This window comes from Poeciliopsis prolifica, unplaced genomic scaffold (assembly GCF_027474105.1).
Source record: "Poeciliopsis prolifica strain line A6 unplaced genomic scaffold, Auburn_PproV2 SCAFFOLD008, whole genome shotgun sequence".
NCBI classification, from domain to species: Eukaryota; Metazoa; Chordata; class Actinopteri; order Cyprinodontiformes; family Poeciliidae; genus Poeciliopsis; species Poeciliopsis prolifica.
In genome coordinates this window covers 1,542,554-1,561,111 of record NW_026562383.1, presented here as the reverse complement: position 1 = coordinate 1,561,111, position 18,558 = coordinate 1,542,554, and the positions used below count along the sequence as shown (strand labels likewise).

Below are 18,558 nucleotides of genomic sequence, written 5' to 3'. Positions count from 1 at the left end.
TTTCATCATGTAAAGCAATTTGAATAGTCTAGTTGCTGAAATTCAAAAATGCATCATCCAAACAATTTGCCTTGGCTTGATACTCACTTACAGCACTTCGACCCCTATAATCTACAGGAAAAAAAGTTTATCCTAAAAAAACTGGCAGTTCACACTGGGCTGAATCCCAGTGTATAAATGAGTAGAAAACTGAGTGGAAGGTAAAAGTGTGGCAGACAAAGGTGTTCACAAAGCAGAACTAACTTCAGTGTTGATTTGACTGTGAAGCAAAGACATTTCAGGCATTTGGTGGAGATTCATGGAAGAGCCTGCATTTCAGCCTCTAGGACAGAGAAGAACATGAAATTACATGAAAACATGCTACATTTTATGTTTATACATAAACACATTTCAACTACTATCGATGAACTCATAATATTGAAAGCAAATGTGTTACAATTCAATTCTTACTGTTACATTTTAAGAAGTTGGTGGAAAAAGTCTGTAGCCCACTATGGGCCTCCAGGTGGGATGGGGCCCCTGAAAGCTTCCTTTAAATAGCCGCAGGCGGGGGCGCAATTCCAGGCATCTGGCAGCACCGTAACCTGCATTACCAGCCTCCAGTGCAATGCGGTGGCGCTCCGCAGATCTTCCCCGGTCTACTGTGTGTTGGCTGTTTGGGGATAAAGCACGGCGCTATTCGGTCATGTGATTCCTGCCTTTTTCCCCCTCCTTCGAAGTTGAAAGGCAGAAGCAGAGCAGAGAGGAGGGGGCCCAGCAGCTCAGTCAGCTCAGCTCAGCTCGTCTTTCCTGCTTGTCGTGGATGCAGCGTTTTCTCCTCTTTTTTCCACCACAGTAATATTTGGCTTTCGCTCGTTTTCTTTTTTTTTTGATTGAGCGAAACATTTCTTTCACAATGGCGGGAGCTATCATCGAGAACATGAGCACCAAAAAGTTGGTGATACTGGGAGTTACTCTGCTTTTGTTCCAGGCGCTCGCCTTCATGGTCGGCGGGTTAATTGGTAAGTTTTCCTCCTTTATGCCACTTTCTCTGCTGCCTAGCTAAAGCTCGCCTGTGTGTCCGCGCGCCTCTTGAAAAGCAAACGGCAGAAACGGGACAAAACGCGGAGTTTAAAACAGTTTGTTGACGCTGAACTGAACTTTTATCGGTCTTTAAAAAAAAGCCTTTCACAGAAATAATAGCCGACCTGCTCTAACTTGTAGCTAACAACGCTGGCGGAGAAGCCAAAATCACTGCAGCCTATCAAAGTGTTTGCTGCATGCTAAGACTGCTGCCTTCCTTTCTCTGAACGACACTGGCGCCAGGGCCGCGTTTAGCGAGATCTGGGCCCCTGGGCTAAAGCCAAGCTTGGTGCCCTATTCACATAAGTTTTTATTTATCTTTTTCAATATAAAATGGCTTGATGGTCACGATATTTTTAATCTACGTGGAAATGGTTTGGTCTAAAATCTCCACATAATATAATACTTTTTCTACAAATAAAAAAATTAATAATCAAAGTTTTTCTCAGGTGTACATCAGACATGACTTGTTGCAGAGATCAGATTTGTTTGTGCTCGCTGAGGCCACAAGAATCTGATTGTAAATATAACTGATCACACTCTCTGAAGTTTGCCATATCTGTTCATTCGTTGACTGTTGATTATTTCAGATATTATTTTATCCCGGTATTGAAACAAGTCTGTTATGTTAATGTCAGTCACATGGTTGAAGTAATGTACTCTACATTCTGCTGGAATCATGCAAACCCCACCTACCCCTCAGCGTAGTACTTTCCTATAGAAACTTTAATAAAATACTGTTTGCAAGCAAAAAAAAAAGTACATATTTGCATGTTGTGGGGGTCCCCAAAACATCTGGGTCATGTGCCTCAGTGGCTGGGAGTGAAAACTGATTGAAACAGGAAAGGTCACGCCAGATGCCAGATATTTAAAACAAAAACTAATCAATAAATTATGTATCGACTTATATGAAATGTATATTTTGATTATATTTTCAAACCAATATTCAGTCATATATCCAGTTATTTTCTCTATTTGCACAGATTCTTAGAATTACTACAGAAAGCAAATACTGGGGAAAAAAGGAACAATTTGTTAAATACAAAATGGTAAAAAGTGTGAACTTTGGACAATATGAAAGGGAAACAGGTGGTTCTATTAGGTGCTGAGCTTAACTGGAGTTTGGCCCCAAAATGTCATTCTGCTTCGGGCCTCGTTCTTCCAAACTAAGCACCGCTGTCTCCTTTACTATATAAATATATGGTGTGTTTGCACTACTTTGAAACAAACTCTAAAGTTCTTTCCTCCAGTTAATTTATTCAGTCTCACCTCCTCCCCCTGTATGCATCCTCTGCAGTGTGTGTGGGACCCTGAGGCAGCATCTCTACCTTCCCTTTACTCTCCCATGAGCGTCTCCCTTTTTCCCCAAATTCCTTTCTGTTAGAAGATGGAGCTGACATTTTTCTTTCTCTCTCCCCATTATGACAGTGATGCACAGAACCCCCCCAAAAACCCAGCTGTCAATCTTCAGTTTTGCCTTCAGGTTAAGAGGAGTTGCTGTCAGGGTTCCTCTTATTCTCTCACTCTCTCTCTCTCTCTTTCTCTCTCTCTCTCTCTCTCCATCTCTCTCTCTCTCTCTTTTAAGTCTGACATACATTTATACGAAGTCGCTAGAGGTTGAGCTCTTGCTAAAGATACCTGGGTTTGTCTTTGGACTGAACCTGGGAACTTCCAGAGTCCGTCTCCCTCCCCACAGTCCTTCTCATCTCCAGCTACTTTTCAGATAAATTGGCTTGTTTGGCTTTTTCCTGGCTGAGATGGTTTTAATGAAGCCAGATTCTTTTGTGTTTGCTCGCCAGCCAGAGGCTGCGGGAGTAATTGAGAAGAAAGCTTTTTCTTTTTTTTTCTTTTCCCCTCTTGTTTCCCTGACAAACCCGGTGGCATGGCATGGGGTCAAGCGGGCTGAGGGGGCGGCCGTCATTGAGGACCTACTGAACTCACAGGTCCACTTGGTAATTAATCTCCCTGGGGGTTTGATCCTATTTGATGTCCTTTGGTTGCCATGTATGAACTCCAGTGGCTCTTGCTTAAGTTTACAGCAGTAAATGTTACATATGTCACATATATAATTTCAACATAAATAAAAAAGAAATCTGATTGTGCAATTGTTGTTTATGATGCTGTAAAAAGTTTTGAGTAAAGAGCTGGTTGGTTTGGTGGTGAAGTCATTAAGAAGTTATACTGAAGTGGTTTTGATGCCGTAGACACCAGCAACTTTTTTTTTAATTATTAAAACTAGTTGAAGAAATATTTTTTCCATTAATATATCTGTATAGTTTGTTTGATATATAAACCCAACGCAGAAGGACTAACACTTTTTAATAATTAGTTTATTTATAATAGTAAACTGCATAATATTGTGCTGATCATTTAAAAATGGCTTGTTTTGGACTGTGGTCAAATTATTGAGATTGGGTCATTACTGTAGGAAAATATTCTTGTCCAGTTGAAGCAAATGCTGAGAAACTGCATAAAGTAAAAAAACAAAAAACAACATAAAACTGTGTCATATTAAATTACATCATCGCATCGTGAGAAGAATGATGGAAATTTGGATTAATTGCTATCATAGTTATTACCATATTCAATCAGTTGAATATTTTCTTACGTTTGTTCAGTCTTATTATTTGCATGTGTCCTCTGGTTGTTTAGTACTTTAATGTATCGCTTCAAAGTATTAAGGGATTCTAAATGCTTTTCCCATGCTGATATTTGGAGTCGATGCTCAAAGTTGAAAATGAAACAGATTTATTTTTTATCGCCTCACACTGCCATTTATGCATACATAGAGGCTTCAGCTGCTGTGTAGGTTTTGGTTCTGGTGCAGACAGTCCTGAGATGTTTACATTCTGTCTGCTGTGATTAATGCTGGGCCTGGCTCTGCAAAGGGTTGAAGTCATTTGCTGTTATTGCATCTCTGTGGCAACTTCATTTATTTAAGCACAACTTCTCAGACAACATGGCCGACTGTAGCGGTAGAAAAAGGAAGCCCAAAAATGCTTTTGTGCTTGCAGACATGATCAGCTGTCAATTTCAGTCTTCTTAAATACATCAGCCAATAAAACCACCTCATCCCAGCATCAAAATTTGATCCCATCCCAGAATTTCTTTTTCTGAAAATTGCCATGATTCCATTAAGTAGTTTTATGATTGTAATTCCAATTTGCACAGTTTTACAGTTAATGTAAACGGGGCGACTGTTGTCAACCGTAGATGTGGCCCAGTGGCCGGGTCAGTCTGACGGGCGCTCTCTCTTACGGCATAGCAAAGCGTGAAGTGGCTGTTTTCTGGACTTTGTGGATGTAAATACAAACAGTGGCTCAGATCCGTTTCATGTGGAAGTATCTGCCAATCGGCCAAAATTAAGATAATCGGGGGACTATCGATTGGTGCAATTCTAGTGGCAGTAAAGTCTCTCAGCAGGAACTCAATGTTTTAGTGATGTCATGTGAGTAGAAACTATCAGCTTCTTGTGAAGCTCATGAATCTGAATGCAGAAAGAGGTGCCGCCTTCCTCACTGACCTCTTATTGCCTCGGTGAGCAGGAACTGTCTTTATGTTGTTTTAGAAAACACTTGAACTCATCGGCTCCAACCTTGTTTAGTTGCTAATTGCATTCAAACCGTGCGACTGTAGAGGTTTCAGAGTAAAGCTTTCCTGCAGTACTTATTGTAACGTTCCTCTCAACATTTCTGTCTGTCCCACAGCTCCCAGTCCCACTAGTGCGGTGCAATACATCGCAACAAAGTGTGTGGACAAAATCAAAAACCCACAGGAGACCAAGTGGTTCACGCCATGGGGTGTCAACCAGTGTGAGAAGATCAAGACGTTCAAAGAGGCCATGGCTAAGAGGATCGAAGCTAACAACATTGTGTTCGCCGCGCACATTCCCATGCCCAAGAACGAGATGAGCCCCTGGTTCCAGTTCATGCTGGTCATCCTGCAGTTCGACATCGCTTTCAAGATGTACAACCAGATCGGTGAGAACCAAAGCAGCTTTGCAAAGCTTTAGGAAGGGCTGCAGCGTCAGGTTTTACTAGACTGTGTGACAAACAACTATTCCTTCTACAGTAACTGCCTGACATTAAATCACAGTGATTTAAGTTGGGATTACCCAAATTATGTTCATTTGTTAAGGCCAAAAAGAAGAGATTTTATTTTGTGTTTTTGATTTCTTCAAATTCAGATCTTTACATACATTTCTTAATATGTGTAATAGTTATATCTGAGTCTTGCAGTGCAAAACATTTTAGTGTTCCTTCAATTGGCTTGTTATGTTTTTGCTGTATGCTGTATTTTATTGCCATACGGCAAATAACTTTTCCTAGTGCATTTAAATATCTGGTTTAATCCGTCCACATTTTGTCTTTAGTGTTTTAGAGTTTTACAATCTGAAAGAAAATATTCTGACTAAAATGCTCTTGGCAATATTTACCCTTTGGCAAATCTAATCGCTCATGTTATAAATTCTTGTGCAGCCCACCTCCCCCTTTTTTTTTTTCAGCCTTTGTTTGCAAACGCCAGAGGAATTTTTACTGTCAGATAGTTTAGTCCTAAGGTGAATCCAACTTGTGGAGTTTACCTTTGACCTCATCTGGCATTGTCTTGAGCTGTATCAGAGGATGTCTCTGCATCTCGCCTGTTCTGGTCGAAGACTGAGGGTAAAGACTAAAAGGCTGGTTCTTATCCTGAGCTTATGCTGGGAAAGCGCCTCTAACTGTGTTCCATTGTTGAAATGTGAATCTTTTTGCAATCTAGAAAACAAGAATGTGTTTAGATTTTTTTGTTCACTTTTCAACCCAAACCGCGAAATGGAACCAATGGAATGTTTTTGGAAAACTGTTTAGTAGAAACGTGTCGTTTTGTTGGCGTTGCAGCTCATCTAAACGTCAGCCGAGTCATGAAGGTAATTTCCTGGCTGTCTGTGTTGGCGGGCTTCAGTGGGAATGTGTCAGGAGTCTGAGTTGTTTACAGGCTGGCCTTGTGACAAACAAATTAGTGATTCAGCCAAGTCCACAGATGCCTCTCGTTGCCAGATGCTGCAGACTCATTTTAATTCATCTTTTTATCTCTCTCAGTAACCCGAGGTGCTTTGGTGCTCTGGGAGACCGGTGCGCTTTATTCTGTGTTTCTGACAGCAGGATGCTATGTGAAATGTAGCACACCCAGGAAACACACTTTTTAATACCAATGTTCTGATGAGCCGCAGCAGTCTGTTTCAATTGTGATACAAAATAACAGAAGGTGCTGACCTCTAGCTATTCATTTGTTTCTTTTTGTTTATTTGGACCATATTTGCATACTATAGAATTAAAAAAAAAAAAAAAAACAAAAAAATAGAATCCAGAAAAAAAACAAAACAAGAAATTTGGATAAATAATAAAAGGGATTTCATATTGCCCTTTTGAAGTCTGTGGAGCCAGGTGTGCCTTATTTATTAAATTGGCCTTTTAGACCTGTTATAATCCTGGTCAAAGCTGATGATGTCAAAGGTTCAGCTGATTCTGACAAATGAACACAAAGCATCTCCTGCTCAGGCTGCCCTGTTTCTATTTTTCAGTTTTCTTCCTGTTCATCCCTGATGAGTGTTGCCCATATTATCCGTGTCGCCTACCTGCCCCCCTCCCTCTGACCTGTGTCCAGCTCTCACACAGCTGTTGAGCAGGCTTAGTTTCCGTGGCAATAGCCTCTGGGTCGGAGTGGAATGTTTGCTTGAAGAGAGCTGACATTTGAGGGTATCGGGCTCGACCAATGGCACGGCAGAGGAGCATTGCAGAGACACTCTGCTGCCAGCTCTCATCTGGTTCTCCCCCTTTCTTTCTTTCTTTCCTTCTTTCTTCCTGTCCTCCTTTCTGTCCCGTTTTCTCCAACTCGGGCCACTGGGTTCCTTTCTCTTCGTTGCGCCGCGTTTCCTTCGCAGCACAAGAGGCACTCCTGAGGGCTGGAGGAGGACACGCTCTGCTTTATAATATGATCTAAAGATGGAGTTTTAATGCATAATGACTTGCAGAGCTGGGATGTTGGAAGCCAGCTTGGGGTCTAGTTAAAGGTTTTATCAAGCAGTTATGGGCCCCTGTAGAGAGAGGAGGCTAAATAATTAAGCATCTCGGAGAAAAAATAATTTAAATGTGACTGCTGGACCGACTTCAGCACGCTTTGCTCTTTAAGTTGAGCTGCATGGCGGTCTGTCACCAGGACCTAATTTTGCTGTGCTGACTCATCATAACCACTGACAGACAAATGATGTAAAATCAGTTGATGCTCTCAGTGCACTGAAGCCTGATTGAGAATTAAACCTTGTGATTCTAAACCTCAGATATCTATCGATATCAGATCTGAAGAAAGTGTATTGGTGCATCCCTGACCTTAGTGGTTGTGACTTCTATAGCGTTGCAAATTTTTATTTTTTATTTTTTTTAATTGACCTCACCTTAGATGCAGCCATCCTCCCATCAATCCTGTCCAGCTCTCCTGCTTTAATGGTCCTGCACAGCTGTCAGCCGTAGTATTTTACATGTAGGCCAGGGTGTGAATTCTTTTGAAAGACTCTAAATCAGAGAATTTGGTGCACCTGCTAGCTTTGCGATCAATGTGGTGATTGTCATCTCCAGAGGAAGGAGCAGTCGTCACCATCGACGCTGGCCTGGCCTACAGAGACGATTTGGTCAGCGAGTGGACGGAGATGGCTCACTCGTTTGAACACAGGAACCTGAAGTGCAACTTCACCGCTGAAAAGGTAAAGAAATGCTGCAGAGGGTAACAAAACTCAGCCTTTAATGTTACAGCATGTGGAATACAACTCATCCTGAGACGGCTGACATGAACTGTACATGTTATTTTCTAGCTGGGAATGCTTTAAGAGGTTAAGATTTAACTTTTGGTTTTTAAAATCATTAAATTGTCTGGCATCATCCTTCCTAACTAATTATTACATACACACAGTTCTTGTAAGTTGCTAAAATCTGAAAACAAAGTGATTTCAGTTGCTTTAAGGTCTAAACTGGTGCATAAAGGACATGAAGCTTTTTCGGCTGTTGTTCCTACATTGTGGAACTGCCTCCCGTTAGTCTGTCATTATTTATTTTATTTCACAATGTTGCCTATTTCACATGTGCAACACTTTGGCACTTTATTGCGTTTATTAGTTCTGTATTACATAAGCATCACACCATGTTGATCCTCTTCTGTTTTTTATGCTTTGGTTTAGAACAGATAAATTTGTTATGGTAAGGTCAATCTTTCATTGTGTTTCATTACCATTTTGTGCAAAACTCTTCATGTTTCAATTTCAATTGAACTGAGAATCACCTCATTCTAGCACAAAACTTTGATTTTTTTCCTCCCCAAAATTGCCTGAATCCCATTAAGCACATGCATTTTTGTGGCAGCCAGCGATGAAAATGTTTCCAACCTGCTGCTGCCTTCATTTTTCCAGACCATTGAGAACGAGGACCGTTTCTACGTATGCGACCCCCTGCCGTTCATGGAGGTGGGCAGCGTGGCTCACAAATACTACCTCATCAACATCCGCCTGCCGGTCAACGAGCGCAAGAAGGTCAACATTGGGATCGGGGAGATCAGAGACATTCGTCTCGTGGTAAGCTCTCCTCTCTTGTCGTTTAGAGATAAATAGCGGTGACTGTGTGTTTTGGTGTTGGAGGCCATTCACAGCTGAAAAGAACTACATGATTGATGGTTTTTATTTTCTCAAGAGCATCCATCAGAACGGAGGCTTTACTCAGGTTTGGTTCGCTATGAAGACCTTCCTCACACCCAGCATCCTTATCATCATGATCTGGTACTGGAGGCGGATCACCCTCATGACCAGACCGCCTGTTCTCCTGGAAAAGTAAGCCACTTATTTCCACAGTTACAAAAGAATAGAAATATAATTTATTGTACCTTAGAGAGGGAAACCAGAGTAAAGGCTTTCCTATGCTTCCTCTGAGCAAAGTGGTCATGTGGTTGCAAAATGTTTCATTCTTTTTTCATTGTTTATTCTTTACAAAAGCAATATCTAATATGTTGCTTTTTCCAAAGGTTTTATAGCTTTTTTTTTTTTTTTTTTACTGCTTAATTTGTGTTTTCAATGTCGTAAAGTGTCCTTGGGTGTTTGAAAGGTGCTCGCATATAAAATTTATTTTTACAATAAATAAGAGGAGAATTGTATTTTATAAATTAGATTTTGCGAATTTATATCAGTATTTGATTGAAGAGTTTGGTTTAAAGGCGCATTATTATGTAAAATGTTGTTTTCTCATAAAAAACATAACTGCAGTGTTGCTTTGATTCTTCCAATGGATGTTTGAGAAATCCTTTTTTTGTCATCGTGGCAACCATTCAGCTGTATGAAATGCCTGCATGGACCTAGCCCCGCCTCTGAGAAGCAGCTCCTCCCCTGATCTGCAGTTTCCAAGCTTCAGAGCTTCTGCCTCGCAGAGCAGCCGTCCTCCATGATTCCCCCGTTCTCCTCCTTTAGACTAGCTGCTATCAAATGGCAAACATCAGGTGGAACTGCACACCAGCTGAGCTTATTATAGGAGCTCTCAGGTCAACGCTTGTAAAGACGTTGTTAAAGGGTTAATTGAGGATGAATGTTGTGATGACTTCCTGAAGGCGGCGTTTCAGAAAGAGAGGGAGGCTTTAAAGAGTGTGCCCGGAAAACGCATAATTCTGGCCCTTTAAACGATAACTCTTTTATTCATCTAAAGTACTTGTGTGGTGTTTGACATGTTCAACTTTCAAAAATAAATCTTTAAAATCAAAAATAACCTTCTGAAGGGTATGAATATTTTCGTAGGACCCTCTTTCTGACACTGACAGCATGAAGCCAGTTTATGCTGTTGGCAGCAGCATAAACTCAGATCTCCTCTTTGCATCATTGGTGAGTTTAATCAGCAGTGTAAATTTTGCTGCACTAAATCAGAATAGCAAACATTCAACACCTGGAACAGCGGCCTTTAAAATGTGCCTCCGTCTTTCTTTAGAAACGCCATTCACCAGCTCGCATTACTACAATCCCTTTAAAAAATCTAAAAATGAGTTAAACTTGTTGGGAACAGGTAGTGTAAGTGCCACGCTGGTTGCAGTGTGAATCCGTCCAGGGGCCCAGCGTTTGTGTAACCTCCTGCTGTGCCGGGACCACGGATCAGTACAGAGGCAGCAATCTGCGCTGCAGGAAGCAGCCGGCCAAGTGTGAAACATGCTACAAAATCCTCCAGCACTCAACAGATGCATGCTGCACATACAACACACACGCACAAACACACCGGCTTAGAGTGGGCTGCAAATGCAGCCACACACGCACACGCACACGCACACACACACACACACACACACACACACACACACACACACACACACACACACACACACACACACACACACACACACACACACACACACACAGATCCATGTGCACAGGCATTTTGCAGCTAGTCTAAAGGAGGAGTCACTCAGTTTTTACAGTCTCTCTCCATCCTACTTGTCTTTTCCAGCTCACTGCTCTTATTCCCAGATGACAAGCAAGCTCTTAAGAAGTGTGACTGTCCTTGCCCTATTTGTGGATAGTATATGATTTTTTCATGCTGTAAAAGCTTCACTCGAGGTTCCTGCCATGCGTAGCCTGTAAAGTATCAGTATCAGCATTCAGATTTCCTCTAAGTGAGGGAAGCTCTGGGTTAAAAAGACTCAGTATGTGATAAAACTACATAAGCTGCATTAAAATGGCAAATTTTTGTAGTTTGGAACACAAAAACACCTGGAATGATAATTAGAAATGTGAATCTTTCAGTGTCTTTTGATTCCAATTTTTAGGGCCGCAATTCTATTCAGGAGCGATTTTTTTTTTTTTTTTTTTTTTTTTTTTCCATTCAGAATGAATTTATTTTGGATATTTAAAATGTCTTCCAGTTTCAGTGTTGGATGTTTATTGATTTTTGAGAATGTGTTCTTTTAGTTGAAAATGGTCTCAGTACAACAACATTTATTGTTTATCACAATAACTTAAGGGAAAACTTGTCACCCAGCAGACTTTAGCAGGGCTGTGCAGAGACCTTTAGAGTGGCAGTGGCTCAAGGCTAAAAAAGGGGACACTGAACAAGATCTTAAAACACCGTACAACAGCATAGCAACAACCCATATTATATCATTGCCATCATGTGGGGAAATGCAAAGCAAATGTAGTATATTTTCCCCAACAGGTATCATGTTGCTGTTTCTGCTGCTGACAGTCCTGGAGGCTGAATTGATTTGAGACTGTAGCTGTTAAACAGCCCATGATTCTTGCCCCCCTTCTCCTCACCATGGACCTGAACAACATGGAGGAAGAGAAACTGAGTCATTATTAGACTGAGAACTGCCAGGCTAGTTTATTTTGCAAAATTTTTACATTTAGCTAAATATTGCTGAGGGGTAACAATATCTTTTGCCTCGCAAAACCTTTTGTTTTGTGAGGGAACGCAAAAGAAAAAAAAATTCCCCATGTCCCCAGGCCTTCTGATGCACAGATTCAAAATAATAATAATTAAAGAATTTTGAAGGGGAAAAAAAATCAAAAAGGGCACTATGGGCATCAAAGGTAAATGGGGCAGGGGCTCAAGCCTCTTCTGCCTCCCTATGCTCGCCCCCCAGGTAATAAAATACTCATCGTTTCCATCTGTATACCAGCTGTTAAACACTTTACCTTGATGTTTTCTTTCCATCAGTGACTAAGAGAAGCTTGTTCCCGCTTGTTTCAGGCTACCACCATGTTTTCTGCTCACATCGCTGCCCTGTCATTTCCACATTGCATGCTGAGACTTGCCTGCTCACTAATAAGGACCATCAAGTTGTTTTTATCTTTTTCTAAAAGTCTGTCTGCTATGGACTCGTTTTTCTCTCAATCACCAAATGAAGATACTGAATGTAGAGTTATAGGATTAGATTTGTATTTGCTTATATTTAAGACTTTGGATGAAAGTAGCTTGCCAATAAATAAGCAATTTCCCCTCTGAGGATTTTTAAAGTATATCCTGATTCTTTTGTTTGATATTAGTTTGTTTGATCCTGATTCTTTTACGTTTGACAAAACAGCATAAACAAAGTCAATCTGTGAGAAAGTAAATAGTCTCTTAGCTCCCTCATCGTGACTCCCAGTAGCCTGGCTTGGGGCAGTTTGTCCTTTTATAAACCTGCTGTCCATCTCGTCTTCTTTCTGAAATATGAACCTTCATAAAGATGAGAACCAGATGCCAGCAGCCTCATTCCCTTGAGTAGTTGACATTCAGTTGCCAGAAAAAGCCATCTTGTAAAAGGAATTATTTTTATTTATTTATTTATTTTTGCTTTAAGTTGTATTCATGTTTTCCCAGGGTGATCTTTGCTCTGGGCATCTCCATGACGTTCATCAACATCCCAGTGGAGTGGTTCTCTGTGGGCTTCAACTGGACCTGGATGCTTCTCTTCGGAGACATTCGGCAGGGAATCTTCTACTCCATGCTGCTGTCCTTCTGGATCATCTTCTGCGGTGAACATCTCATGGTACCATCTCTGTTAAATGCTTTTTTTTTATTAGAGCCAAAGAAAGGGAAAAAAGTATACAATGCACATCTCACTATGCGCACATACTTATCAATAGATTCAGTACAATACTGACAAAACATTGTGCGAAGAGAAACATTACAAAATTACAATCCAGCAGTTCCACCCCTTTTTCAACAAAAAAAAAAATTCAACAATAAAACTAAAAAACATAAACACATCCAACCCTCAGCTCAAAGTCAACCGGATGGAAAAGGAAAAACCCAACTCTTTATCCCATGCATTTCTAATTTTGACATTACAATCGATCCTTAAATTTAAAATAAGGCTATAAATCTTTGAACTCGAGCCTTTCTGAAGTGGATTATATGTGATAATCTTTTCCCGATTTTAACCAATTACAAATTTTTTGTATGTGAGCAGCCTAATAATATGATTGAAAATCAGAAGAGTCAATCAGTTGAGGGTTAGAAGGTTTTTTCTGACCAAACGTCTCCGTCACACTTATATGAGCTGACAATTTAGTCTTCTTTCCTCAGCCACATCATCCACACTGAATAATGTTGTTACTACTCAACACATTATAATCTTATAATGTGTTGAGTACTTGGAAACCTATCAAATTCCATATTTTTCCATGTTGGTTGTTTTTGTTGGTTTACTTGTCCAACAGTTTCACTATGTTCTTACTCCAAATTATTGGAATCTATATGCCTGTTGGTGTAGGCTCCTTCTTTAACAACAAAATCTGTTTTCTTGAAGCCTAGTTACAAATTTGGAGTTAATGAAGCTGTAATACACACTTTAACTTTCAGTGAAGTAGTTTTGAGTCACATTTTGTGAATGTGACATTTTGTGCAGCCAACAGCACACATCGCTGTGATATATATATTTTTGATTTGTCTTTGTGTCTTTGTGTTTCTCTCTCTCAGGACCAGACGGAGAGAAACCGTTTTTCAGTCTACTGGAAGCAAGTCGGGCCGATTGTGTTTGGTTCCTTCTGCCTATTTATCTTTGACATGTGTGAGAGGTGAGCTGCAACGTGCAATGAAGAAGAAAAGAAAATGCGTTCTCTAGGAACAGACCTTCACCACTGTCACTGTTTTTGTGTCTCTAGAGGAGTCCAGCTAACAAATCCCTTCTACAGCATCTGGGCTTCAGACGTAGGGACGGAGCTGGCTGTATCCTTTTTAAACCCTGTGGAGCAGAACCAAAAGAGGAAAAAGGAAAATTTAAAAGTGTAAGCGGTTTTAGTTTAGAAGCTAAAACAAATATGATGTTCTTGCATCAACTCCCAGAATCGACAGGCACAAGATACTGAATCAATCCAGATTATCATAAGGAATAATTCAGTGGTGCCACATGGTTAAGCATTGCATAGAGACTCATTATGATGCATATATGTGAGCTGTGCTGTTTTTTGCCCAGCTTGCAGATATGAATATATTATCGATTCGTATTTATTTTGAGTCCTCATGACTTGAAGGCATTTTGGCCTCAGTTCTTCTATTCACCGCTCTGAAATGTTTCTCAGGACAGACAGACAGACCAATTTAAACATTAGCGGGAGAATCAGAGTATTCACCATCTTCCTTGACCAGTACGTCCTCAGATGTCCTTCATAATTGTGGCAGGAATCTGTGCCTGTCTCTACTTCCTGTTCCTTTGCTTCATGGTGTTCCAAGTCTTCCGTAACATCAGTGGAAAAAGGACTTCTCTGCCTGCCATGTCCAAAGCCAGACGGCTGCATTATGAGGTGCGTTTGGTTTGGTCTGATTGGTTTAATAGATAAACACACACATTCCCTAACATTTCTATATCTTTAAGCAGTTTTGGGAAAATTGGGGCACACCGATTGTCGTTTTCCGATAGATTGTCGGCCTCACCTGTCAATTTAAATTTCGGTGTATTAGGCATTTTGCAAATTCTCTCCAAAAATTGGCAAACTTACAATTTTTTGGTGGAAATTTACCTTTTTTTTTTGTTTTCTTTGTATTTTTTCCCCCCCTCTCTATAATTACTCCGATACATTGCCATATGTGGGGTTAGGGACTGGAAGGCTAAACAATAAAAATGAAAAATGAAGTGCAGGAACGCTAAGAACTCCCACTATTCACACATCAGCCAACAGCGTCTGCTGTGATGCAACATATATATATTTTTTTAGTTCAATTAAAATTAGACTAAGGTCAGGGATACATGTTTTGATGCATAAATGGGACAAAATTGTTACGTTCTTTTGGATTCAAAACCACTACCTGAATTAAATCCTGTATTTCATAAAATACAAGTAGAGACGATATTTGAGAAACAGAAAACACTTTCTGCTGATCAGTATTGATTACATTATTTCATTTTTAAATGAAATACAACAAACATTTTACAAAACAATGTGTGGATAATATTTTCAAAATTGAATTGTAAAATAAACTCAAACTGATTAACTTGACGGATGATAATGTTCTTGGCATCAGCTTGTCTCATGAAACTAACACTAGTCAGTAGATTTGGATGATCAAATTGTTCATATTGAATATTTGCATTCAAGATAGGCTCCTCCCACTTTGGAAAACACATTATGCTGATGATCGCTGTGATTCTAAATCCTGTCATTCCCCCCATTTTCAGGGTCTGATCTTCAGGTTTAAGTTCCTCATGCTGGTCACACTGACCTGTGCTGCCATGACCATCATCTTCTTCATCATCAGCCAGGTCAGCCTTTTGATTGGGTGCCTCTTGGTTTTTGACTCGTGTGAAGAAGCCCGTCAGAAACCATGCGTGTAATAGTTTCACGTCAGATGGATTCTTCCTCACTTTAAAAAGTATCCGCTGATCTGCAACGACGCAGCAGATCGAGACGAGACAGCAGCAGCTAGCAAACATCTGCTAATGCAAGTGAGAATCTGCTGAGCTCATCATAGGAGCTACTTCTCAGTGCAGAGCTGGTAAAAACGTTGTTAATAGAGGAGCCATGTTGGGATGACTTCCTGAAGGTGGAGTTTCAGCAAGAGAATGAATTTTTTTTAAAGAGACAGAACCAATTTCAAAAAATTGAAAGAATTTGTATTTTCTAATTTAAATCATATTTAAAGTGATGAAACGATTTCCCAGCAGACTGGAAACATCAGCTGCTTAGATTTCTGCATAGAATGAGCTCAGTTTTCTGCAAATCTAAGCATAATTACTCAGCATTTTCTACATATCATTGCTTACATCATTGAAGTTTATTTTTTTTTCTAATAAACATAGTCATTTTACTTGGAAGGCTACAACCATTTGTGTATTCATCTTAAAGCCCTGCTCTGGTCTGCAGTGATGTGTGTCTGATTCCAGGTGAACGAGGGCCACTGGCACTGGGGCGACCGCACGGTGCAGGTCAACAGTGCCTTCTTCACCGGCATCTATGGGATGTGGAACCTGTACGTCTTTGCCATCATGTTCCTCTACGCGCCTTCGCACAAACGCTACGACAACGAGCAGTCAAGTGGTCAGTGCATTGCCGGTAACTATGTTCCTACTGGCTTTTCTGAGAGCTTTAATTTGTCTTTAAGTCCTCGGTCACTCTCACTTTGCTCTCTTATGGAGCAAGAGTCCAGCCTGTGCGCTAAAGCTGTCGATTCATCCACAGATTTAATCTGGGGGTTGGGGGGTGTAGTGGTGACTGAGAGGGATCCAGGCTGCCATTGGACTGAGATGGTGGTTCTATTGGACTCCGGGCTCGCTTCCAGAGAGAGAGGGAAAAACTGTGACGTGAGGGGGAGGAGAGCGGTACCAGGAAGCAATAAAAACAATCTGACCATTTCTCGTCTTGTCGGAGATGAGGAAAAAAATAAGAGACATGACGTTGTGGAAGCACTTGATGGGAGGGGGCACTCTTTCCAGATTCTGCTCATGTTTTAGAGAGCTGGAAGTGTTCATGCCGGTGGAAATTCACCACAGCAGCTTCATATGGAAGAGCCTGCAACTCAAATACTTTATAGTTATGTTTTACTGTGAGTGTTGGGGTGTGTATATAGGGGGATGGGGGGTTCTACCGACTGACATCAGTGAATCTTTTCCCCTGTTTGAGAACACATCAGCTTTGAAATCTTCGATTTTCAAGCCACAGATTCACTGTTGGACTTGGAATACATGCATAAATACAACCTAAGATCCCAAAATGTGCAAAGTTTTGAGGGCTACAAAGACAAGTGTCAGGACCAACATGTGATGGTTGAATATTTTGGTTCTGATGATTTGTGTGTGTGTGGGTGTGTGTGTGTGTGTGTGTGTGTGTGTGGGTGTGGGTGTGGGTGTGTGTAGGTGACAGTGGAGCCACCAGTGGAGAAGACATCCAGCTGACCACCACCATCACCCATGTTGATGGACCCACTGAGATCTACAAAATGACTGGGAAAGAGGCCCAGGAATAGTTTACACTCTGTCCCAGACGCCCGTCTACTCCCCACTACTCTCATACACACCTCCCACCCATTGTCCACCCATTATCCCCCCATAGCGTCAACACTCCACTAGACAAGCGTCGGCTCACTACGATCAGTAAACATTAAACCTGTTCAGGTGGTGCCATGTTTCCATAGTCGTCCTTGTAACCTTCATGCTGGTCCCTGTTATTTCACTGTCACTTTTTATATTATACATATTTGTAGACTGTTGTTTGTAAATGTTGCACAATGTCTATTCCATAAAGCTGGGTACTGAAAAGCTGCTTTAGCTGGATTTTGTGTGTAGCAGCCGTCACACTCTGGTTTTTAAACAGACTGAGAAGAACGCAGTGAAGACATTTCAGCCAACTGTCCTGCTTTACCGTGTTCTCCTTTTTATTCAGGCTCACACGGCAGGTGGGTGACATGCTGCTGGCACTATTATTCTGGGTCTCTTTAATGACTGGGGGAAATGTACACAGGTCATTTGCTACTTTGGTAAATCATTATGCATTCATTGTGTTACAATGCAGATATCCATTTTTTTTATTTTTTTTATAAGAGTGCTCATTTTCAGCTTCACATACTGTAGCAGCAGGCTTTGAATGTTTGGGAAGTAAACTGTAGCCTTATACACTCTGTATTTAGTTTAGTGGTTTTTTTTCCCTTTTCTATGCTTATTTAAATAAAATACTTTTACTCTATACACTTCTGTGTTCTGAGCAGCTTTTTTTCTTTTACCACTAATGTAGGTAAGAACAAATACTTATTTGGAAAAGAGGGGAAAAAGGATAAAGATAGACTGAAATGATTGAGTTGCAAACGAGAAGTAGGAAGATGGCGCCCTCTGGTGGCTCAAAGTAGAACAGGCACTCAAACCGGAAGGGATCCTTAAAAATAAATACTTTTTGCGAAAACGTGCCTGCTTCACAGGGTCGGAAACTACAGTGGCAAACATTTTTTTGAAAAGTAGTTATTTGATTATCAGTGACGTTTGAAGCCAGAGTTTTGACATTAGGATAAAAAAAATTGTAGATCAATTGGAAGCAAACAATATTAGAGATTGTACTAATAAAGTTTAATAAAATATTTGTTTTTGCTGTAATTGCATGTTTAGGACTGATGGTAATAAGCGTGCGGGTTATTATTTGGTAGAAAAATTCTTTATTCCTTATTTATGCTGACTTTTTCAGTCAAAGTTGACATTTTTTTGTGAACCTCCGGAAGTTCCGCACATCCCTCGCAGCAGCAGCAGGTAACTTGACTCTGAACCGCCGCTTGCTGCTGAAGTTGGTATCTGATTCAGAACGTTCACTGACGCACTTCAATGGTTTTATGGAACGATCACTAAATTTGATCGTTCCAGGTCTAAAGCCTTACAGCGTTATGGGGAGAAGAACAGTTATTCTAAATTAAATACAGGTTCTTCAGTTTGATCAGTATAATATTTGTTCCATTTTCATCAAAGAAACCGCAGAAAAGGGCATTTTGTTGTTTTACTGCCACAATACTGAACATAGACTCAGCTCAGTGTTTCTTTACAGCACTGGGT

The 18,558-nt window shown here is 40.6% G+C and overlaps 1 protein-coding gene across 2 annotated transcripts; it reads left to right on the top strand.

The window, feature by feature from the left end:
* The first annotated feature begins 626 nt into the window (after positions 1-626).
* wls (Wnt ligand secretion mediator) lies at positions 627-17,712 on the top strand. 2 transcript variants are annotated; one of them, XM_055033735.1, is made up of 12 exons: positions 627-1,001; positions 4,770-5,042; positions 7,674-7,798; positions 8,498-8,659; positions 8,775-8,911; positions 12,414-12,582; positions 13,515-13,612; positions 13,700-13,763; positions 14,195-14,338; positions 15,211-15,294; positions 15,916-16,069; positions 16,885-17,712. In XM_055033735.1, exons 1-12 carry the CDS (start codon positions 896-898, stop codon positions 16,992-16,994), a joined length of 1,626 nt encoding a protein of 541 aa, XP_054889710.1. In that variant the 5' UTR covers positions 627-895; the 3' UTR covers positions 16,995-17,712. The 2 variants fall into 2 exon arrangements, with proteins under 2 accessions (XP_054889710.1, XP_054889709.1); XM_055033734.1 differs by having other exon boundaries at positions 630-1,001; positions 15,916-16,084.
* The last annotated feature ends 846 nt before the right edge of the window (positions 17,713-18,558 follow it).